This window comes from Abramis brama (genome assembly GCF_963993115.1).
Source record: "Abramis brama genome assembly, chromosome: 4".
In the NCBI taxonomy this organism is placed as follows: domain Eukaryota; kingdom Metazoa; phylum Chordata; class Actinopteri; order Cypriniformes; family Leuciscidae; genus Abramis; species Abramis brama.
Genome location: NC_139966.1, coordinates 10,076,780 through 10,100,240, shown reverse-complemented (window position 1 = coordinate 10,100,240; position 23,461 = coordinate 10,076,780). Strand labels below are relative to the sequence as shown.

Sequence of the window (23,461 nt, the reverse complement as noted above, 5' to 3'; positions counted from 1 at the left end):
CAGCAAGCCCACGCTGTGGGCAAAGTGTGGGTATACTGTGGGTACATTGGGTTAAGTGTGGGCATACTGTGGGTACACTGGGAAAAGTGTGGACAATGCAAAGATGTATTGTAATATACCTGTGGCCTTAACAAACAACAAGATTAGTTTGGTTGTACTTTGCATTTGCCACAATACATGCAAAATAATTGCACTTGTTGAAAGTTGAAGTAGTACATTATAAGTTATATGTTTCAAATAATTTCATTTATTCACAGTCATGTAAAATATATATATACATTATATACATACATATATATATATATATATATATATATATATATATATATATATATATATATATATACACAATACATTTACCGTTCAAAAGTTTGGGGTCAGTATTTTTTTTTAAATACTTTTGAAAGAAATCCCTTCATCTCATCAAAGCTGCATTTATTTAATAAATACATTAAAAAGAGTAATTTTCTGAAATATTGTTGCAACTTAAAATAACTGTTTTCTGTTTTAATCTATTTTACAAAGTAATTATTCCTGGGATGTTAAAAAATTATGTTAATAATTTATTACAGTAGCCAGCATCCAGTCGTCAGCATGTAAATCGTGGAAAAAAAATCAGGAACGTTTGAACAGAACTGTCAAAAGAGCAGCATTTATTTTAAATAGATTTTGAGTCTTTTGTCTTCAGAGTCCTCAAGTCTTCTGGTTCTTCTGCTCCTTCCACCATCCCAGTCTCTTGCATGATGATTTAACAGGATCAGGATCAACCCCTTCGGATGCTGCGGCCTGGCTGTTTTTTTGTGTCAGTTTTTTCTCTAAAGTGAGAAAAAAACAACAACAATTGAAATGTTAACATAAATTTTTTTTACAAAAAAACAAAAACAAGGGTTGTTCCAAGTGTAATTTATATATGACTGGAGAAACCTGAGAATAATTTGAGTTCTGGAAAAATAGTTACAGGTGTTGTTTATTATTATTATTAAAAACAAATTTAGGCGGTGTTGTTGAAAGAGAAACATACAGAGAGTGAACCAATTGAGGGCATGATGAAATAAGAGCATGAGAACAGTTTACTAAAATTATCAACACAACGTAAAGAATAATCTTGTAAACTTGTACTCACACTCATGTCATTCCAAACCTGCATGATTTCTTCTGTGGAAGATGATATTTTGAAAAATGACTCAAAAAGTCAATGGGATCCAATGGGATTTTCATTGTATGAACAAAACAGATTAAACATAATTCAAAATATCTTCTTTTGCATTCCACAGAAAAAAGTAAATAATACATGTTTGGAACAACATGAAGAACAATCCTTTTAATGTCTTTATCAATAAATCATTGATAGATTTAACTTGCAGCCTGAATATGTTATTTTTATTAAAAAAAAATAGAGGGAATGTGTCTGACGGTCAAACGAGTACTTGCACAGAAAAAGAGTGACCTGTGCCTGAGTGGCTCTTTTGGGTTTATTATTTAGCTGTTTGACACACATCACAATTAAGGAAAAAAGAGAGAAGACAACTGAATATTAGTCAAATATTACATAAATCTATACAAATAAAAATGATTTTTTTTCATCAGTGATTATTGACTAATTAATAGTCAATCTCTGGTCCTCGAAGTGCACTGTCTTGCAGTTTATGTCCAGACCTGATCAATCTCACTTGCTCTTTTAACCAAAAGAGCTCGATTAGCTTGTTCAGGTGTGCTGGACCAGGGTTGGTGCTAAAAACTGCAGGACAGTGGTCCTCAAGGGCCAGAGCTGAGGTCCCCTGCAAAATGTTCGGAACATGACTAGATCGATCACTTACAGCAGTGGTGTCCAGTCCTGGTCATGGAGGAGTTTAGCTCCAGCCTGTCTGTAGTTTCTGCTGATCCTGAAGACCTCGATCAACTGGTTCAGGTCTGCTTAACTGGGGTTGGAGCTCAATTCTGCAATCAGGATTAGACTGCAATAAATACTGAAAAGAGAGAGGACAAACAACATTTCAAATACAGTATTTAATGTTGATCTTAACTTTAAGATTAATAAATGCTGTAGAAGTAATTGTTCACTAATTGTTGGTTCATGTTAACTAAAGCTAACAAAATGAAACCTTATTATAAAATGTTACCATTTATTAATAATGAGAGAGTTGGCCATACGAGTATAAAATTAATTAATAGGAATCTTAAACTGGTTCAAACTAGGCTACTGTATTGTATATTCATGTTAATACTAGGCACAAATGGCATTATAGCACTCCTTTCATTTGCCCTCCAGGTGGGCGTTCCTATAATGGTGTGAGTCATGTGACGTCACGTGAAATCAATGAATTAACCGTCCAGTGAATATTTTTAAGTTAAATAAATTAGTTTACTTTCATTCACACATTTGGAAATTGCCAGCAAAACCTTTACAATACTATCAAAATCTCTCATATACTGTACACATACAATGTGATTAAAAGCCTAAATTACAGCACAAGTTAACCTGCCTCTAGCTATACAGTTAGCTGCTACTGTTAACTTAACGGATGAGATGCTAGCGGACTTTTCCTGAAGACACTAAATCATTTCTATAAAGTAAATATTCAACGGAAGCGTGTCATTTACATGAAAGAATGTGTCAGAAGCATTTGTATGTACTATTTGTGTAAGTTTGGGGACTAAACTTACCTGAAAGTAGTGAAAACAACAGTGAGAGACGGAGTTACTGCTTGTGTCAGTTGAGCTGTCGTCCCGTTTCCATGGTAACGGCCTCCGCTCCAGTTCAAATGCGGCTCGAATGTTCAGCGCGAGCGCCCATTAAAACACGTAAAAGTCACGCAGCATTTACATAAACAGAATTGATGGAGGGAATTATTTGATAATCAGATAAAATATCTTGAAAACTTTGGTTTGTTCCATTTGTTCCTATTTTAATAAAACCTGTTTAATTATAACCTCAGTGAGATCAATTATGCAACATAATAACTTAAAAATATCCATCAGGGAACGTTCTCTATAAGTTACTTTAAGGTTATTCAAAAAATAACCACCCTGCAACGTTCTGGGAACGTTATTTTATGGTTGCAAAATAATAACTTAAAAATAACCATTAGGAAACGTTCTCTATAAGTTATTTTTAGGTTATTTAAAAGTAACCACCCAGCAACGTTCTGGGAACATTATTTTATGGTTACATAAAAATAAAACCAAAAAAGAATGTTCCCCTAACGTTAGTATTTGGTTCCCAAAAAAAATAACCAAACGGGAACCAAAAACTAACGTTAGGGGAATGTTCTGTGTTAACTGGGTGGTCTGTCTGACTTTATCAGTCTGTCTGGGAACAGCTGCAACAAGCAAACAGGTAAAGATAGTACTCGTCTTGCTATCTTGTTGACTGTGTGCAGTTTTAGTTAAGTATGGGATTGACTGTTGAATGAAATAACATTTATGACATTTTACAGGATCGTTAAAATAGTTTGATTAACCCTGAGCTTCTAATCTTAAAGCAATGATTTAACTGTACTGTTATGGTGGGTTGCCCACAGTAAACCCTCATGGTGGCCCCACAGTGAAAAACAGCTATGGGCCCCGCATGGGCTAACCCCACTGGGGGCCCGTGTGGGTTTTCTGTGGGCAGTCCCACAGTGGGTTGCCCACAGTAAATCCTAATGGGGGCCCAAATGGGTAAAACTGCTATGGGCCCCGCATGGGCTAACCCACTAGGGGCCCGTGTGGGTTTTCTGTGGGCAGTCCCACAGTGGGTTGCCCACAGTAAATCCTAATGGGGGCCCAAATGGTTAAAACTGCTATGGGCCCCGCATGGGCTAACCCACTGGGGGCCCGTGTGGGTTTTCTGTGGGCAGTCCCACAGTGGGTTGCCCACAGTAAATCCTAATGGGGGCCCAAATGGGTAAAACTGCTATGGGCCCCGCATGGGCTAACCCACTGGGGGCCCGTGTGGGTTTTCTGTGGGCAGTCCCACAGTGGGTTGCCCACAGTAAATCCTAATGGGGGCCCAAATGGGTAAAACTGCTATGGGCCCCGCATGGGCTAACCCACTGGGGGCCCGTGTGGGTTTTCTGTGGGCAGTCCCACAGTGGGCTTGCCCACAGAAAGCCCACATGGGGCCCGAAAGGGTAAAACTGCTATGGGCCCCGCATGGGCTAACCCACTGGGGGCCCATGTGGGTTTTCTGTGGGCAGTCCCACAGTGGGCTTGCCCACAGAAAGCCCACATGGGGCCCGAAAGGGTTTGCCCTTGCCCACACTGTCCCACAGAAAACCCACACTTACCCACAGTGGGCCCACACTGGCATGTTTGCTGGGTTACTAGTACTGGCTTTCGTTAGCGACATTATTTAACTTATTAGCTGCTAGCTAGCCTTATGAACTTACTAGCCGCTAAGCTAACATTTGAACGTATTAGCCTTGGCATTCGTTAGTGTTTTTATCTTATTAGCCGCTAGTTAGCGTTATTGTCTTACTAGCCGCAAGCTAGCATTATAACTAGCTTAATGTCTGCCTTCTAGTATTATTAGCTCACTACGTTACCTAGCTAGGGTCTAACATTATTAACTATGGAATTATTGAAAAAAATACTGCTCATAAAGACCTAGTTATTAATTGACCATGATCAGGCATTGACATTAAATTTATTGTCTACTTGTCCGTCAGACAAGCAATGCTACTCTCCCCGTGTCACATATTAAAATATTTGTAATTTGTGATGGCTCAAAGGTCGTTGGCCAGGGAATTAAGGCCATCTAGAAAAAAATAGCCAACTCAATTTCATGTCACAGCCCATAAAAACAAACACACACACACACATACTTGTGTTTGTTACTTTGTGAGGCCCCATGACTGGGACGTCACTTGTGGGGTCCACCCTTTCTAGAAGAGGTACACTTCTTAAAAAAATCATGCAAGATCAGAACACATTCATAAACACAGATCTCACTTGATAATCTGAAAATTAAGAACTTTTGCACAAGTGGGCTGTCACATGAAATTGGCAGTTTCTCTTAAAAGCACCAATTAAATTCAATGTGAAGTGAAATCACTTTTACAACATGGCACTTGACAGAATCTGCAAGTCACTAAAATGATTGTGCCAATATGTTTTGCAAAATTTTCTAAAGTAGAAAATCGTCATACCCTGTCAAAATCGTTACCTTTTGTCACAATATATACAACCTGGAAATTAAAATAAATGTAACCTAAATTTTGCCACCTGTATTTACACATTAAAATCTACACATCAAAATAAAATAGCATTTACAAAAATTCAGAACAATTATTTCAATTTAATTAGTGAAAATACCTGGTTTGGATAAGTGATCAGCCCCTTAGAGTAACCAATATAAAATTGCTCAGGTACAATCAGTCACTTTCCAGATCACACACCATGCAAATATATATATATATTTTTAATTTGTTCCGGACAAGTGGACAAACATTAATGTCAATCCCTGATTTTGCAGAGGTCTTTAAACAGTGGTACAGAAAAAAATATGTATTTAGAAAAACATTTGGATGATTTGAGGATGTTTTTTTCTGTGAGTCACATCAGATTAAATGGTACAACTGCGCAAAAAATCATATTTAACAATTTCTTTGTCAACAGGTTTGAAGTAATTGCCCTTGCGATGCAGATGCACAAGGTAAGTACAGTTCAAGTAGTAGCCATATCGAGTAGTTAAATGACAAAATACAGTATAATGTCTTTTTGTATTCTTTGAGTAACTTTACTTTGCTGAAAAAGTATTTTTATTCTTGTAAAATGGGCAACTCAACTTATATGTATACACAATGCAGTGTTTCCCCTAGGTTTACAGCTTTTTTTGGAGAGAATAATCCTGTCAGACACAGCACTGCTGTGAACTCGCATTCACGTTTAAACACAATTTAAAAAATGTATTATTCAATGCATTACTTCTATATAATTATATATTAAGTTGCTCAGGCGAGTGGTAAAATATTTAACCATGCACTTATATTAAAATCGCATAGCCTACATTTTAAATTAAAACTTAAAATTGACAAAAACAACTGACTCTCATGCCTTTTCTTTTGCATTTAAATATTAATACAATAAATCTTGCATGTCACAAAGAACTTGTTTTTCCACCTCCGCGAATAAGACGAGTGTTGTTCATTATGTCGCCTTGTATAGGTAAATTGTAGTTTTCCTTGCTTTACCCCGGTCTTAAAGTGAAAAAAGTAGTATTTAATTAAATACATTTATGGTGAGATTACTACATTTTATTGAATTAAATCCATTTATGGTGAAATTACTACATTTTCAGGTCAATCTGTATTCATTTTGACCACAAAACATGTGTTGTCACTTTAATTCAGCGCGTGTAGCTCAGCAAAAATAGACTCGTTGCGGAAACGATCGCTGCACTGCTGTATACGCACCGCAACTGGAACGGATTGACGGACTGCAACCGCGTTGCGGTGCGTATACAGCAGTGCAGCGATCGTTTCCGCAACGAGTCTTTTTGCTGAGCTACACGCGCTGAATTAAAGTGACAACACATGTTTTGTGGTCAAAATGAATACAGATTGACCTGAAAATGTAGTAATTTCACCATAAATGGATTTAATTCAATAAAATGTAGTAATCTCACCATCAATGCATTTAATTAAATACTAGCCTACTTTTTTTCACAGTCATCTTTTTACTTTAAGACCGGGGTAAATCAAGGAAAACTACAATTTACTTCAACAAGGGACATAATGAACAACACTCGTCTCTTTCTTCTTTGAAAGTTCTTTGTGACATGCAGGATTTATTGTATAAAGATTTATATTATGCAAAAGAAAGGGTATGAGTCTGCTGTTTTTGTCAATTCTAAGTTTTAATTTAAAATGTATGCGATAAGTACATGGTTAAATATTTTACCACTTGCTTGAGCAACTTAATATATAATTATATAGAAATAATGCATTGAATAATAGTTTGATTAAATTGTGTTTAAATGTGAATACTAATAGTAATATTTTTTAAAATAAATTTGCTGATAACTTCTGGATTTGAAATACAATGTGTTTGTGGGACAGCCGGATCAGTTACACACTGCAAACGCAGCTTATGTGAAAGCACTTTAGCGCGTGCTGCTCCTGCACCGCATACGCACTGCAACACGCACTGCACACGCACTGCACACGGAGTATGTGTGACTTGGAGCAGGAGAGCTACTCCGGCTGCTACTCACAGTAGAGCGAGTGTTGCCATCTTCAGTTCAGCGACATATTTCCCGCCGCGCACTCTCTGTCCACTAGTGCTCATCTGTATGTGACGCAAGTGTTTGTTTGTGTGTGAGTGTGCGTGAGTGCGCACTCATTGGGATAATTGTAAACGCGCAAACACAGACAGAAAAGACATGCCATCGTTGAAATAAGATAAATAACATATTACTTAAGGGCTATTTAGTTTTTTTAATAAAATAACAAATTGTAATCTGGCGCTATAAAGAAAATCGAATCAAATTTGATGGGGCGGGGTGCCCCCCTTATATAATGGTAGGGGAAACACTGCAATGGAGTTGCATAAAGTTCCTGGAATATCTAATTTGGTCTGACAGAGTTAATGTTGGACATGTGTTCCTAATATAATACAATGTTCACAAATTTAGTTTTTTTGGTGTATCACATGTAATTGTGTTAATAATTCGTTATAGCCTAAATAGTGCAATTAAATTATTCGGCACAGGAAGTCAGTAGGAAGAGGTTGCGACTTAAGCCGGAAGGTGTAGCACTGCAACATGTGCGTAGTGCCACAGACAGCACATGTTTTTTGGAGGCACGATACATAAATCCAATAAAAGGCAAGTTTAACATGAAATGTTTTACAAAATATTTGATTTACCACAATTCTGGATTATTTATGCAGACCTGCCAACCATAGCGGATACGCATTTTGACTTCAAAGTACGCTGGTACGATTTTACAAATCAAGCTACAACAAAAGAAGAGTTCGACCAATCAAATCGCTGGGTTCATTCCCCAAATAGCAAGCAGGGATGATTGACAGATGCGTAAGGCCTATCATTAAAAAGAGACTGAAAATCGACACCAATAAAGATTCTCGCTCGATCCCCCTTCCACTCCCGCGGCCGACGTCTGACTGATGTCATAAGCGAGGACAGTACAGTACAGTACTTCTGACTCCTGATTCTGAAGGTAAATGGCCTGGGGTGGATGTGGAAAGTTGATTGTTGAGTTAACTTAATCTTATGGATTCGGTGATCACACAGATCGCATGGATTATCTTAAAGGACAACTCCAGTGAAAAATGAACCTAGGGGTAATTAACACATGGTTACCGAGTCACGAACGCAGTCGATAGGATAGCTGGTCGATAGGAGTTAAGTTTGTGAAATCTAACGTAGCACGGTGTTCGTCGCTCGATTAGTCGAGACTGTTTTCCAAGATGGATCCTGCATGTAAAGGCGTAATGTACTGTCTTTATAAAGTATCTTCTTATTAAACTGTCTGTACACTTACAAAGTTCTCAATGCTTCGGTTTGCATGTAGGGACCCTCATTATGTTACCGTGTTAGTGTGAGGCTATTTTGAGCCTTGTCAGTGGTATTAACTAGTGATTTACTTTTACTTACTCTATGCCCTATATACTACTGCTATGAGCTAATCTGTTTTTAAAGATAAAACTCTATACATTCGATTTTCATGAAAACCCATCGCAGGGAACGATCGACTCGGTAACCATGTGTTAATTACCCCTAGGTTAATTTTTCACTGGATCTGTCCTTTAAAATACTCCGTTAAGTTATTCATGGTCACTCAGAAAACAGGAAGACATCATTCAGTCATGCATATAATAAAATGCTCAAGTAATGCTTAACTATAAATCTTGAAATCGCTATGGTTTAGTGATTATGAAAGTGCTGTGATTTGTGGATTAGCCTACCGATAAGCGCGAGTCTGGAGAAACAGGCGTTTATTTATTCATTCTCAGTGTTGAGAAACATGTTACGTTATTGTGTTAATTATGTTACATATATTTATTTTGTATGAAAACTAGCGTGTTAGTTACTTATGGATTAAAAAGTACCGTTGTCTCAGTGTTGCGCGAGCTCTCTCACAAACATGGACGCACGCACACAGAGAGAGAAGATCATTGTAAAATGAAAATTGACTGGCTAAGTTTAAATTTTGTTCTTGCTTGATTTTTTTGTCAAAAAGCATTTAGTATTATCCATCCCTGCTTTTAAAATTCGTTAAATGACGGACGTTTTACTGTTAACACAGCCCGGATTTGGAGCTTATAATTTATATTATTTTTAGAATAAGTGATTCGTTATGCTATTATTTGACTCCTGTCTATTCATTGTCAACTGTTTTCTATAAGTATGTTTGTATTGGCTAACATTTATTCAGCTAATGCGTGTCCTGTTTAAACTGTGCAATGTTTAAATGCAAAGACAGCACGTCACAAATAGAAGCCCTTTTCCCTGTGGTATATAGAATCATATTTGGATATTGGAAAATAAATTATCTAAATTATAATAAATCTTGTACACAATGTTGCTATGTTTTTATATTTTTCTATATATATTTTTCATTTTACTGTGTTCTAGGGGTTTCTTAATTTTAGACTAGTTGACCAGCACACATTATATGCAATGCAATTATATAATGCATGTGTGTCGTCGTCCAAACCGCCCATACAATCACCCGCCCCCCCTGGCGTCGATACGCAAATTTTTTTTGCAAGGTTGGCAGGTTTGTTTATGTATATTTTTGTACAATGAATTTAGATTGCCTTTACTGTCAATAACAGTGGTTATTGACAGTAAACGCTTGCATTCTTGCCACATCAGATGTGATATCTTTATGCATTTTTTGTTGATAGGTCGTGGTGTGTTTGCCCTGTCCCCATTTCAAAAAGGGGATTTTGTTGTGGAGTACAGAGGAGAAATGTTAGACTCTGCTGAATCCCAAGCCAGGAGGAAAAAGTATCATCCATCACAGGCAGTTTTTATGTTTGACTTCTACTGGCATGGCAAACAATGGTGGTAAGAATCTAGTCAGCATTCAAACAGGTTACTTTTACAATAGCATACATGAATCCTTCAATAACAAGTTCACTTTTTCAAAACTCTGTAAAAACTCGTTATCGACCATATTATGTACCCAATTGAAAAAATATGAATGGACAGTGTTAAAGGGGAACACCAACAAAATTCTTTAATTGGTCTATGTTCATAAATCACTTTAAGTCATAATTTGACTCTCTTATCAAGCAGCTCTCTTACCAAGGGAGATCAGAGCTGGTAGTATTGCTACATCAGCTGGAGACATGGACTATGTTCTGTCCAATGGGCTAAGATGGAACTTTGTGAAATAATAAGTAAATGTGTGAAATAACACAACCATGGCAGCACAATGGCTTTTGGGACACAACATTTATATTTTATGTGATAAATGTTGGTCGCATGGCTTATAGCTAACCTTTCTGACTTGTCTGCTAAAGACAGAAAAAAGCCAGCTTGCGGGCTTCATGCACATCCACAGTTGTTGCGTGCACGACAGATCTACCCGGGGAAACATTAGAGGGTTTTTTTTTTCCATTCAGTCGGTTACCTTTGAACTTAACGGATCCTTCTCCCTCTCGCTGGTCTATGTGTTCCGGGACAGGGCTCCAGACTAACTTTTTTCACTAGGAGCGCTGTAGCCCCTGACTGAAAATTTTAGGAGCGCAAGCAGAAAATTTAGGGGCACACCTTAAATCAGCTTGCAATGCAATTATTAAAATTTCCCCCAAAATAACTGTAATACTGACAAATTCTTTAATAATAAATAGACTTAACATACAGAAATTACAGTGTGCAGTTTTATCTTAAGTTCACAGGCTCCAGACTAACATCTGACGGCAGCAGCATCGCAGACACTGAGCTGGGGCTGACAATTAAGCACTAAGCTTAATTTAGAGTGTAGATGAAATTAACTTTAATTATTATCATTCAAAATGTCTTTATTAATTAAAGGGGTGGTAAAACACCTTTTTTCGAAGGCTTGATTGTGTTTATGGGGTTCACTGTAACATGTGTTCATGCTTCGTTTGTAAAAATTCACATTATTTTTCACATATTTAACCATTATTCTACTCTGCTCTGTCCCTCCTTGTAAAAACGGTCGGATGATTTCCTGGTTCTATGAAGCCCCGCCCTCAAAAATACGCAATGGGCTCAGATTGGTTAGCTTGCCCAGTGTGTTGTGATTCGCTACTACCACAACAACTCTTTTCAAAAGCAACATAAAATGGCCTTGCCCCCTTTATGTATTGTGGTCCCAGAGGAGGGCTTTATGTAAATATTGGGCTTAGTGATGTCAGCAAGCCCACAGGAATGTTGTGTAGTCTCTATCAGCCGTTTCTGTAGTTCTTAGAAATTGATTTATTTAAAAGCAAATATCTCCCTTTGCTTTAAACTTTGAACGTTGTAACTTTGCAGATGTTGTTTATGCTCAAACAGCAACATTACACACTAACTAAAGTTAGAAAAGTGAAATCGTGTTTTACCACCCCTTTAAAAAAGCAAAACGAGTAAAAAAATGATATTAGGGAGTGAAAATAGCCAACAAGCATCCTACTGTTTACAATGGTATTTATTTTTTTAAACAAGTGTTTAAATAAGAGTTTTCCTACACAGGGTTCCAGACTGCGACCATTTTTTGAGAATGTGCGAGTTAAAATTGTGTGTGGTCGCATTTGTGCGAGTGCATTGGCATGTAGCCTACTAAGATAAATTCACGCATGAATTTTCCAGCATTGAACTTGTTTTAGCGCCCGCCAAAGTGAATTTTTGTCCCGCCAAAGTCTTATTTGATCGGTGAGTAATGTAGATGAACTGCCGCACTTGTGACAGGGCTTATGTTCAACTGAAAAAACGAGCAGAGAGAGAGGGAGAGAGAGCCCCGGTCGCGCGCACACACTCTCTTCAGAGCCAGGCGAAGGTGTAAACAAGACTTCACCGTCTCCAAACTAAGCGCTGTCTTGCTCTCTCCCTCGCACATATTAATCAAAATAAATCGACACGGTGGTAAAAGGTCGGAGGACCAAAGTTTCATGTAGAGTTTTTTTTTTTTTTTTTTTAATTACCGCTGGGTGTGAATTAGAGACCTGCGCAGGACACAATTTTCAGTCTCGCTTGCGCCCGCTCCTGCAGTGTTCAGTTCTGCTCCCGCAAAGATTTGTCATTTTTTTTCCCGCTGCCGCCCGCATCTGTGATATTATGTCCCGCTCCCGCCCGCAAGACGGCAGGCAAGGATGTATGTTCACTTTGTCTCACGAAAGGTCTTGGAAAAAAGAGATTTGTGTCCGTTGTATGTAAACACCTTTTGGTATTTATCGCAGCAGGCAAAAGGTAGGCTATGATTCCCCTCTCCATCATGCACAACCGAAAAAGACTGCCAAATGTCTGATTTGAGGTTTCGTGATATTTTTTTGTAGTAAATGTGCCTTTCTTTAGAGAAGTGCTTACATCTGAAGCGCTTAGGCCTATATCTGAAGCACTAGAGGTGCTCTTTTCCTCGTCCATGCTGTCTATTTTAAACTTGAAGCTTTCGAATTCGAACACGGAGCAGCAGGAAGAAACTGTCTCTAAACAAGTGTGCGTGAGATTAGCCCCCGCCCTACCCCAAACGACAACATCCAAGTTTAGGCTGCTTAAAACGTTTTTATTGCTGCCAAACAGAATCTCCCTCACAACTACAAATTATGCACGCTACTTTAATCATTTATATATTTTACTTAACACTAATATTTAATTTGCGGGAGTGCAGCGTAACATCCCCCCGCCCGCACCCGCAAGTGCACCTTTATCATCCCGCCCGCTCCCGCAATGACCTTTCAAAATTTGTCCCGCGCCGCTCTGTTTTGCATCGGGTCCCGCGGGTGCAGAACTCTAGTGTGAATTATGCTAAATAACATGTCCCGAATGCTGGAATAATCACACAACGTGCATGACACGTCCAATTTGCGAACTAATGACTCCTTTGAACAGATTCATTTTAATGAATGGTTAAAACAACTGATCTTTCCAACAGTGAACTTCTTTGAAAAGCATATGACTACATTTTTCCACACAGTGCTATCAAGAATCGATAAGAGAATTGTTCAAGAATCGGATCGATAAGCAGAATCATCAGTGGCATTATTATTAGAGATGCACCGATTACAATTTTCTAGGCCGATTCCGATTTCCGATTTTTCATTGAGTTTGACCTGCCGATACCGATTTTAGCCGATTCTGATTTAATTTTTTCTAACCACTTTACAGCACACACAAATATTTATTTTCGATCTTTTCTTTAACCCTTTCACGCGTAAGTTTAAAATATTCTAACTGACACCCCCTCCCCCACCCCAGGAGTGAGTTTTTTCAAGGCGAACGTTCCCTTTAATGTTTCCATGGCGATGCGTCACGCGATACACCGCAGCTGCAATAATACACATGACAGATGTTTCGCTTTTATTCCGCTTTTCCTTTTTTATTCAAAATATTCACAAACTTGCTTACCATGTCATCAACTAGCCTATCTGATATTCCGATTCTCAAATACATGTAAGTTAGTGTGTTTGGTCGTTTAAAAACCATAAATAATCTTGATCTATAACATGAGATGGGCGCCGCAATGTTGTCCTGTCAGTCGGATTTACAACACGTGAATGAATCAGTTTCTCCCGAAATAAATGAAAGAAAGTGGCCGGTGAACTGAGAAGAATAGAGTAAACTTAATAGTTACTTCCACTATGTTTGTCTGATATGAATAACACATGTCGGCAAATTATATTTGAATAGATTGTTATTGCTGCTTCCACAGACTTCATTGTGTATTTTACAAACTCCAAATGTATTGTTTTACTCGTGCTTATGTGTATTTAAATATCTGAAACCTAAAATAAACATTATGAGGTTGAAAACACTGCTTAGTAGTGATATATGACAGCGCTGAACGCGTCCGACTCTGGCTCAGCGCCAGCCAACGCGCGAAAGCACAGTTTGAATCTGGCAGTGATGCGACGTCACTGAACATTCTAAATGTGCCGCTGTAACGTTACTCTCAGGGGCACAGAAATAAAAATCCCATATATAAGACCGTACCGCTCAAAAGGTTAATCGAGTGCATTTGACCGGCATAAAATCGGCATATGTCGGACTGACCGGCCGGTCACCGGCCATGGCCGATCACGTGAAAATCGGCCAATTCCGGTCACCAGCTGATCAATCGGTGCATCTCTAATTATTATTGATAAAATATTATCAATTCCCATCCCTATGTGAAGACAGTAAAATTATAATCAAACATTAAAGAACATGCATGTTTTTTTAATAGTTTTTTTGAGAGTTAAAAGATTTAAACATTTTGCTAATATGAGGTCTTTCTTATGTCACTGTCAGTCTTTTTACATCAGTGCAAAACTAGGGTATGCAGATTAAGACCACTATTCATCAGCATGCATTGATTAATCCCATGGCATGTAGCAAAAAAAATAAAAAATAGGTGTGGCCAAATCATATGCTGGTGCGACCAACTTGAGAAAGTTGGTAGCACCAGTGCAACCAGTGGAAAAGTTAGTCTAGAGCCCTGCTACATCTTAATTTTTAGTTTTAGGACAATCTTTGAAGGATGAACAAAAAATGTGTTGGTCATCACATTAAAAATAACATTTATATATGATATTATAGTTTTGAAGTGCTGGAAAAAGATGTGTAGTAGGCTACTTGTACTGTAAGCGTTTGACTATTTCTGTCACAATACCATAGTTATGGTTAGAGTACTACATTGGCCTAAATCCATGGTGGATGTTGCTGATTTGTGGACTGAAAGCCTTCTATAAGTGTTTATCCTGGTTTCCACGTCAGGGCTGTTTGATCTGATATCTATGGTTTAGAACAGAACTATGCGCCGAATCAGAATGTTTCTCACTGGATCTCGCAGAGATGATGTTATTAATTCTGAGGCGAATTCAATGGATTTCTTCACTGGATCTCCTAGTAACAGTATCGCATGACCGAGCTCGGCCCGTGACTGGCAAGTTCGGGGGGCTGCGCTGTTATTGGTCCGAACTAATAAACGGTCCGTAAAGCATAATGAGTAGCGCATTTTCGTTCCGCTTTCATTTTGTTTGCATTCGCTGCTCGGCAACATTGTGGTCGCGTCAGCGCGACCTAAATAAATATCTTGTCGCACCGGGCCGGCAGGAAAAATGGACGCAAACTGCGACCAATTGGTCACAGTCTAGAGTCCTGCGGGACCTTTGAATTTACAAAATAAGCACTGCTATCCATCCCACAAGAAATCCAGGATTTGATTCAACCACACACAAAAATCATGTGACCTTTATCTCAAGCTTATGTTGAGCTATAGAAAGGCCTTTATATTCTTTTAGGTCCTGTAAATTATTTGTATTTATCATTTGTTTTTGGCTTCTTTTAGCATTGATGCTGCTGTGGAAAATTCATCATTGGGGAGGCTGGTCAATGATGACCATGTTAATCCTAACTGCCGGATGAAAAAAATTGTTGCAGACGGAAAGCCACATCTAGTACTGTTTGCTTTACAAAACATAGAGAGAGAAGATGAACTCACATATGATTATGGAGGAAGTGATTGGCCTTGGAGGGTAAGGTATACTATATTAGAACATGTGGGTTAAAAAAAATGTTACTTAGCATTTTGTCATCTTTTCCATTGTAATATTACAACATGTAATAACTTTCCTAGCAGAGTTGGACAACTATTGGTTGCTTGAGCAATGATTAAAAAATTGACTGTAATCCATGTTTTAGGTTGATGAACACAGCAACCAGGTACTGATGGAAAGTTCCAACACAAGGGTACAAGACGGCATTGAGGTTTCCCCTTCAATTCTGAAGGTGAGTCGTCTTGTTTTGTGAACATGCCAATACACTTTCACCATTCAAGTGGGAAGCAGCAATCATATTCCAGGTTAATGTTACTTCTCTTGTCCAGTGGCACAAGGTAGTTATTTGTATTTGCTTCAGAGTGTTTGTGTAGTTTGAAAAACACTTTCTCTAGTTCACCCTTGTGGGAACCATGTATGACATTTGGGCTAAAAACCTACTTTAAAATGATACATTCCTATTCATTTTGTTCTTCTAATGTGGAAAAATCCTTTTAATTGTTGGTGTCTCTTTTAGTATTGCCCAAAACAGATTTCATCCACCACTTGGTCATATGTTAGTGTATAAGTACATGTTTATACACACATAGACTGGTCTACCCTTGTGGGGTCCAAATATCAATATGGCTGATAAAAGTCTTCTAGAATGTTCAATCTTCTGTCCAAAATCAATGCATTGAATTTCATTGTCTTTTGATGATTAAACATCTGATTTTGCACATGAATTGGTCATGTGTGTTTTAATGAGTACAAACATATTGTTGTTCATGAGTTTACTGCTGTAGTGTTTGATTTCACAATTATTAAATGTAATTCATGTTACAGGTTGATGGTGGGCATTCTACCCATGTGGCCTTTGAACACAGCAACAAGGAAAGTTCCAACACAAGGGTACAAGACGGCATTGAGGTTTCCCCTTCAATTCTGAAGGTGAGTCGTCTTGTTTGGTGAACATGCCAATACACTTTCACCATTCAAGTGGGAAGCAGCAATCATATTCCAGGTTAATGTTACTTCTCTTGTCCAGTGGCACAAGGTAGTTATTTGTATTTGCTTCAGAGTGTTTGTGTAGTTTGAAAAACACTTTCTCTAGTTCACCCTTGTGGGAACCATGTATGACATTTGGGCTAAAAACCTACTTTAAAATGATACATTCCTATTCATTTTGTTCTTCTAATGTGGAAAAATCCTTTTAATTGTTGGTGTCTCTTTTAGTATTGCCCAAAACAGATTTCATCCACCACTTGGTCATATGTTAGTGTATAAGTACATGTTTATACACACATAGACTGGTCTACCCTTGTGGGGTCCAAATATCAATATGGCTGATAAAAGTCTTCTAGAATGTTCAATCTTCTGTCCAAAATCAATGCATTGAATTTCATTGTCTTTTGATGATTAAACATCTGATTTTGCACATGAATTGGTCATGTGTGTTTTAATGAGTACAAACATATTGTTGTTCATGAGTTTACTGCTGTAGTGTTTGATTTCACAATTATTAAATGTAATTCATGTTACAGGTTGATGGTGGGCATTCTACCCATGTGGCCTATGAACACAGCAACAAGGAAAGTTCCAACACAAGGGTACAAGACGGCATTGAGGTTTCCCCTTCAATTCTGAAGGTGAGTCGTCTTGTTTGGTGAACATGCCAATACACTTTCACCATTCAAGTGGGAAGCAGCAATCATATTCCAGGTTAATGTTACTTCTCTTGTCCAGTGGCACAAGGTAGTTATTTGTATTTGCTTCAGAGTGTTTGTGTAGTTTGAAAAACGCTTTCTCTAGTTCACCCTTGTGGGAACCATGTATGACATTTGGGCTAAAAACCTACTTTAAAATGTTACATTCCTATTCATTTTGTTCTTCTAATGTGGAAAAAATCCTTTTAATTGTTGGTGTCTCTTTTAGTATTGCCCAAAACAGAGTCACTTGGTCACATGTTAGTGTATAAGTACATGTTTATACACACATAGACTGGTCTACCCTTGTGGGGTCCAAATATCAATATGGCTGATAAAAGTCTTCTATATTTCTTATTTCCTATATATTTTGTCATTATAACAAGAAACATTCCTTTTAATTGGAGTTTCTTTTGGTAATGACAGATTTAATCCACCACTTGGTCATATGTTAGTGTATAAGTACATGTTTATACACACATAGACTGGTCTACCCTTGTGGGGTCCAAATATCAATTCTAGAAATTCTGAATTCTTATGGATTTTGTCATTGTAACAAGAAACATTCCTTTTAATTGGAGTTTCTTTTGGTAATGACAGATTTAATCCATCACTTGGTCATATGTTAGTGTATAAGTACATGTTTATACACACATAGACTGGTCTACCCTTGTGGGGTCCAAATATCAATTCTAGAAATTCTGAATTCTTATTGATTTTGTCATTGTAACAAGATTTTGTCATTGTAACAAGAAACATTCCTTTTAATTGGAGTTTCTTTTTGTAATGACAGATTTAATCCATCACTTGGTCATATGTTAGTGTATAAGTACATGTTTATACACACATAGACTGGTCTACCCTTGTGGGGTCCAAATATCAATATGGCTGATAAAAGTCTTCTATATTTCTTATTTCCTATATATTTTGTCATTATAACAAGAAAAATTCCTTTTAATTGGAGTTTCTTTTGGTAATGACAGATTTAATCCATCACTTGGTCATATGTTAGTGTATAAGTACATGTTTATACACACATAGACTGGTCTACCCTTGTGGGGTCCAAATATCAATATGGCTGATAAAAGTCTTCTATATTTCTTATTTCCTATATATTTTGTCATTGTAACAAGAAACATTCCTTTTAATTGGAGTTTCTTTTTGTAATGACAGATTTAATCCACCACTTGGTCATATGTTAGTGTATAAGTACATGTTTATACACACATAGACTGGTCTACCCTTGTGGGGTCCAAATATCAATATGGCTGATAAAAGTCTTCTATATTTCTTATTTCCTATATATTTTGTCATTATAACAAGAAACATTCCTTTTAATTGGAGTTTCTTTTTGTAATGACAGATTTAATCCATCACTTGGTCATATGTTAGTGTATAAGTACATGTTTATACACACATAGACTGGTCTACCCTTGTGGGGTCCAAATATCAATTCTAGAAATTCTGAATTCTTATGGATTTTGTCATTGTAACAAGAAACATTCCTTTTAATTGGAGTTTCTTTTTGTAATGACAGATTTAATCCACCACTTGGTCATATGTTAGTGTATAAGTACATGTTTATACACACATAGACTGGTCTACCCTTGTGGGGTCCAAATATCAATATGGCTGATAAAAGTCTTCTATATTTCTTATTTCCTATATATTTTGTCATTATAACAAGAAACATTCCTTTTAATTGGAGTTTCTTTTGGTAATGACAGATTTAATCCATCACTTGGTCATATGTTAGTGTATAAGTACATGTTTATACACACATAGACTGGTCTACCCTTGTGGGGTCCAAATATCAATTCTAGAAATTCTGAATTCTTATGGATTTTGTCATTGTAACAGGAAACATTCCTTTTAATTGGAGTTTCTTTTTGTAATGACAGATTTAATCCACCACTTGGTCATATGTTAGTGTATAAGTACATGTTTATACACACATAGACTGGTCTACCCTTGTGGGGTCCAAATATCAATATGGCTGATAAAAGTCTTCTATATTTCTTATTTCCTATATATTTTGTCATTATAACAAGAAACATTCCTTTTAATTGGAGTTTCTTTTGGTAATGACAGATTTAATCCATCACTTGGTCATATGTTAGTGTATAAGTACATGTTTATACACACATAGACTGGTCTACCCTTGTGGGGTCCAAATATCAATATGGCTGATAAAAGTCTTCTATATTTCTTATTTCCTATATATTTTGTCATTATAACAAGAAACATTCCTTTTAATTGGAGTTTCTTTTTGTAATGACAGATTTAATCCATCACTTGGTCATATGTTAGTGTATAAGTACATGTTTATACACACATAGACTGGTCTACCCTTGTGGGGTCCAAATATCAATATGGCTGATAAAAGTCTTCTATATTTCTTATTTCCTATATATTTTGTCATTATAACAAGAAACATTCCTTTTAATTGGAGTTTCTTTTTGTAATGACAGATTTAATCCACCACTTGGTCATATGTTAGTGTATAAGTACATGTTTTTACACACATAGACTGGTCTACCCTTGTGGGGTCCAAATATCAATATGGCGGATAAAAGTCTTCTAGAATGTTCAATCTTCTGTCCAAAATCAATGCATTGAATTTCATTGTCTTTTGATGATTAAACATCTGATTTTGCACATGAATTGGTCATGTGTGTTTTAATGAGTACAAACATATTGTTGTTCATGAGTTTACTGCTGTAGTGTTTGATTTCACAATTTTTAAATGCAATTCATGTTACAGGTTGATGGTGGGCATTCTACCCATGTGGCCTTTGAACACAGCAACAAGGAAAGTTCCAACACAAGGGTACAAGACGGCATTGAGGTTTCCCCTTCAATTCTGAAGGTGAGTCGTCTTGTTTGGTGAACATGCCAATACACTTTCACCATTCAAGTGGGAAGCAGCAATCATATTCCAGGTTAATGTTACTTCTCTTGTCCAGTGGCACAAGGTAGTTATTTGTATTTGCTTCAGAGTGTTTGTGTAGTTTGAAAAACACTTTCTCTAGTTCACCCTTGTGGGAACCATGTATGACATTTGGGCTAAAAACCTACTTTAAAATGATACATTCCTATTCATTTTGTTCTTCTAATGTGGAAAAATCCTTTTAATTGTTGTCTCTTTTAGTATTGCCCAAAACAGATTTCATCCACCACTTGGTCATATGTTAGTGTATAAGTACATGTTTATACACACATAGACTGGTCTACCCTTGTGGGGTCCAAATATCAATATGGCTGATAAAAGTCTTCTATATTTCTTATTTCCTATATATTTTGTCATTGTAACAAGAAACATTCCTATTAATTGGAGTTCCTTTTGGTAATGACAGATTTAATCCATCACTTGGTCATATGTTAGTGTATAAGTACATGTTTATACACACATAGACTGGTCTACCCTTGTGGGGTCCAAATATCAATATGGCTGATAAAAGTCTTCTATATTTCTTATTTCCTATATATTTTGTCATTATAACAAGAAACATTCCTTTTAATTGGAGTTTCTTTTGGTAATGACAGATTTAATCCATCACTTGGTCATATGTTAGTGTATAAGTACATGTTTATACACACATAGACTGGTCTACCCTTGTGGGGTCCAAATATCAATTCTAGAAATTCTGAATTCTTATGGATTTTGTCATTGTAACAGGAAACATTCCTTTTAATTGGAGTTTCTTTTTGTAATGACAGATTTAATCCACCACTTGGTCATATGTTAGTGTATAAGTACATGTTTATACACACATAGACTGGTCTACCCTTGTGGGGTCCAAATATCAATATGGCTGATAAAAGTCTTCTATATTTCTTATTTCCTATATATTTTGTCATTATAACAAGAAACATTCCTTTTAATTGGAGTTTCTTTTGGTAATGACAGATTTAATCCATCACTTGGTCATATGTTAGTGTATAAGTACATGTTTATACACACATAGACTGGTCTACCCTTGTGGGGTCCAAATATCAATATGGCTGATAAAAGTCTTCTATATTTCTTATTTCCTATATATTTTGTCATTATAACAAGAAACATTCCTTTTAATTGGAGTTTCTTTTTGTAATGACAGATTTAATCCATCACTTGGTCATATGTTAGTGTATAAGTACATGTTTATACACACATAGACTGGTCTACCCTTGTGGGGTCCAAATATCAATATGGCTGATAAAAGTCTTCTATATTTCTTATTTCCTATATATTTTGTCATTATAACAAGAAACATTCCTTTTAATTGGAGTTTCTTTTTGTAATGACAGATTTAATCCACCACTTGGTCATATGTTAGTGTATAAGTACATGTTTTTACACACATAGACTGGTCTACCCTTGTGGGGTCCAAATATCAATATGGCGGATAAAAGTCTTCTAGAATGTTCAATCTTCTGTCCAAAATCAATGCATTGAATTTCATTGTCTTTTGATGATTAAACATCTGATTTTGCACATGAATTGGTCATGTGTGTTTTAATGAGTACAAACATATTGTTGTTCATGAGTTTACTGCTGTAGTGTTTGATTTCACAATTATTAAATGTAATTCATGTTACAGGTTGATGGTGGGCATTCTACCCATGTGGCCTTTGAACACAGCAACAAGGAAAGTTCCAACACAAGGGTACAAGACGGCATTGAGGTTTCCCCTTCAATTCTGAAGGTGAGTCGTCTTGTTTGGTGAACATGCCAATACACTTTCACCATTCAAGTGGGAAGCAGCAATCATATTCCAGGTTAATGTTACTTCTCTTGTCCAGTGGCACAAGGTAGTTATTTGTATTTGCTTCAGAGTGTTTGTGTAGTTTGAAAAACACTTTCTCTAGTTCACCCTTGTGGGAACCATGTATGACATTTGGGCTAAAAACCTACTTTAAAATGATACATTCCTATTCATTTTGTTCTTCTAATGTGGAAAAATCCTTTTAATTGTTGTCTCTTTTAGTATTGCCCAAAACAGATTTCATCCACCACTTGGTCATATGTTAGTGTATAAGTACATGTTTATACACACATAGACTGGTCTACCCTTGTGGGGTCCAAATATCAATATGGCTGATAAAAGTCTTCTATATTTCTTATTTCCTATATATTTTGTCATTGTAACAAGAAACATTCCTATTAATTGGAGTTCCTTTTGGTAATGACAGATTTAATCCATCACTTGGTCATATGTTAGTGTATAAGTACATGTTTATACACACACAGACTGGTCTACCCTTGTGGGGTCCAAATATCAATATGGCTGATAAAAGTCTTCTATATTTCTTATTTCCTATATATTTTGTCATTGTAACAAGAAACATTCCTATTAATTGGAGTTCCTTTTGGTAATGACAGATTTAATCCATCACTTGGTCATATGTTAGTGTATAAGTACATGTTTATACACACATAGACTGGTCTACCCTTGTGGGGTCCAAATATCAATATGGCTGATAAAAGTCTTCTATATTTCTTATTTCCTATATATTTTGTCATTGTAACAAGAAACATTCCTTTTAATTGGAGTTTCTTTTGGTAATGACAGATTTAATCCACCACTTGGTCATATGTTAGTGTATAAGTACATGTTTATACACACATAGACTGGTCTAACCTTGTGGGGTCCAAATATCAATTCTAGAAATTCTGAATTCTTATGGATTTTGTCATTGTAACAAGAAACATTCCTTTTAATTGGAGTTTCTTTTTGTAATGACAGATTTAATCCACCACTTGGTCATATGTTAGTGTATAAGTACATGTTTATACACACATAGACTGGTCTAACCTTGTGGGGTCCAAATATCAATTCTAGAAATTCTGAATTCTTATGGATTTTGTCATTGTAACAAGAAACATTCCTTTTAATTGGAGTTTCTTTTTGTAATGACAGATTTAATCCACCACTTGGTCATATGTTAGTGTATAAGTACATGTTTATACACACATAGACTGGTCTACCCTTGTGGGGTCCAAATATCAATATGGCGGATAAAAGTCTTCTAGAATGTTCAATCTTCTGTCCAAAATCAATGCATTGAATTTCATTTGTCTTTTGATGATTAAACATCTGATTTTGCACATGAATTGGTCATGTGTGTTTTAATGAGTACAA

General features: G+C 36.6%; 1 protein-coding gene and 1 long non-coding RNA gene across 3 annotated transcripts in view; one reads left to right on the top strand and one right to left on the bottom strand.

The window, feature by feature from the left end:
• The window catches only part of LOC311081632 (uncharacterized protein), a 40,283-nt gene that overhangs the window by 1,855 nt on the left and 14,967 nt on the right, over positions 1-23,461 (top strand). Inside the window, exons 2-10 of the mRNA XM_084112217.1 lie at positions 5,599-5,635; positions 7,693-7,807; positions 9,856-10,018; positions 15,444-15,630; positions 15,797-15,883; positions 16,477-16,581; positions 17,175-17,279; positions 20,101-20,205; positions 21,920-22,024. Of these exons, the coding sequence (XP_083968343.1) occupies positions 5,621-5,635; positions 7,693-7,807; positions 9,856-10,018; positions 15,444-15,630; positions 15,797-15,883; positions 16,477-16,581; positions 17,175-17,279; positions 20,101-20,205; positions 21,920-22,024 (987 nt within the window). The 5' untranslated portion in view covers positions 5,599-5,620. The remainder of the gene's footprint in view (positions 1-5,598; positions 5,636-7,692; positions 7,808-9,855; positions 10,019-15,443; positions 15,631-15,796; positions 15,884-16,476; positions 16,582-17,174; positions 17,280-20,100; positions 20,206-21,919; positions 22,025-23,461) is intronic.
• On the bottom strand, positions 449-3,558 carry LOC311081707. Of its 2 annotated transcripts, XR_014605978.1 has the most exons (4): positions 2,665-3,558; positions 1,818-1,967; positions 1,432-1,483; positions 449-815 (listed from the first exon to the last, which is right to left on the bottom strand). It is a non-coding gene; the product is annotated as an uncharacterized lncRNA (long non-coding RNA). The 2 variants fall into 2 exon arrangements; XR_014605979.1 differs by lacking the exon at positions 1,432-1,483 and having other exon boundaries at positions 450-815.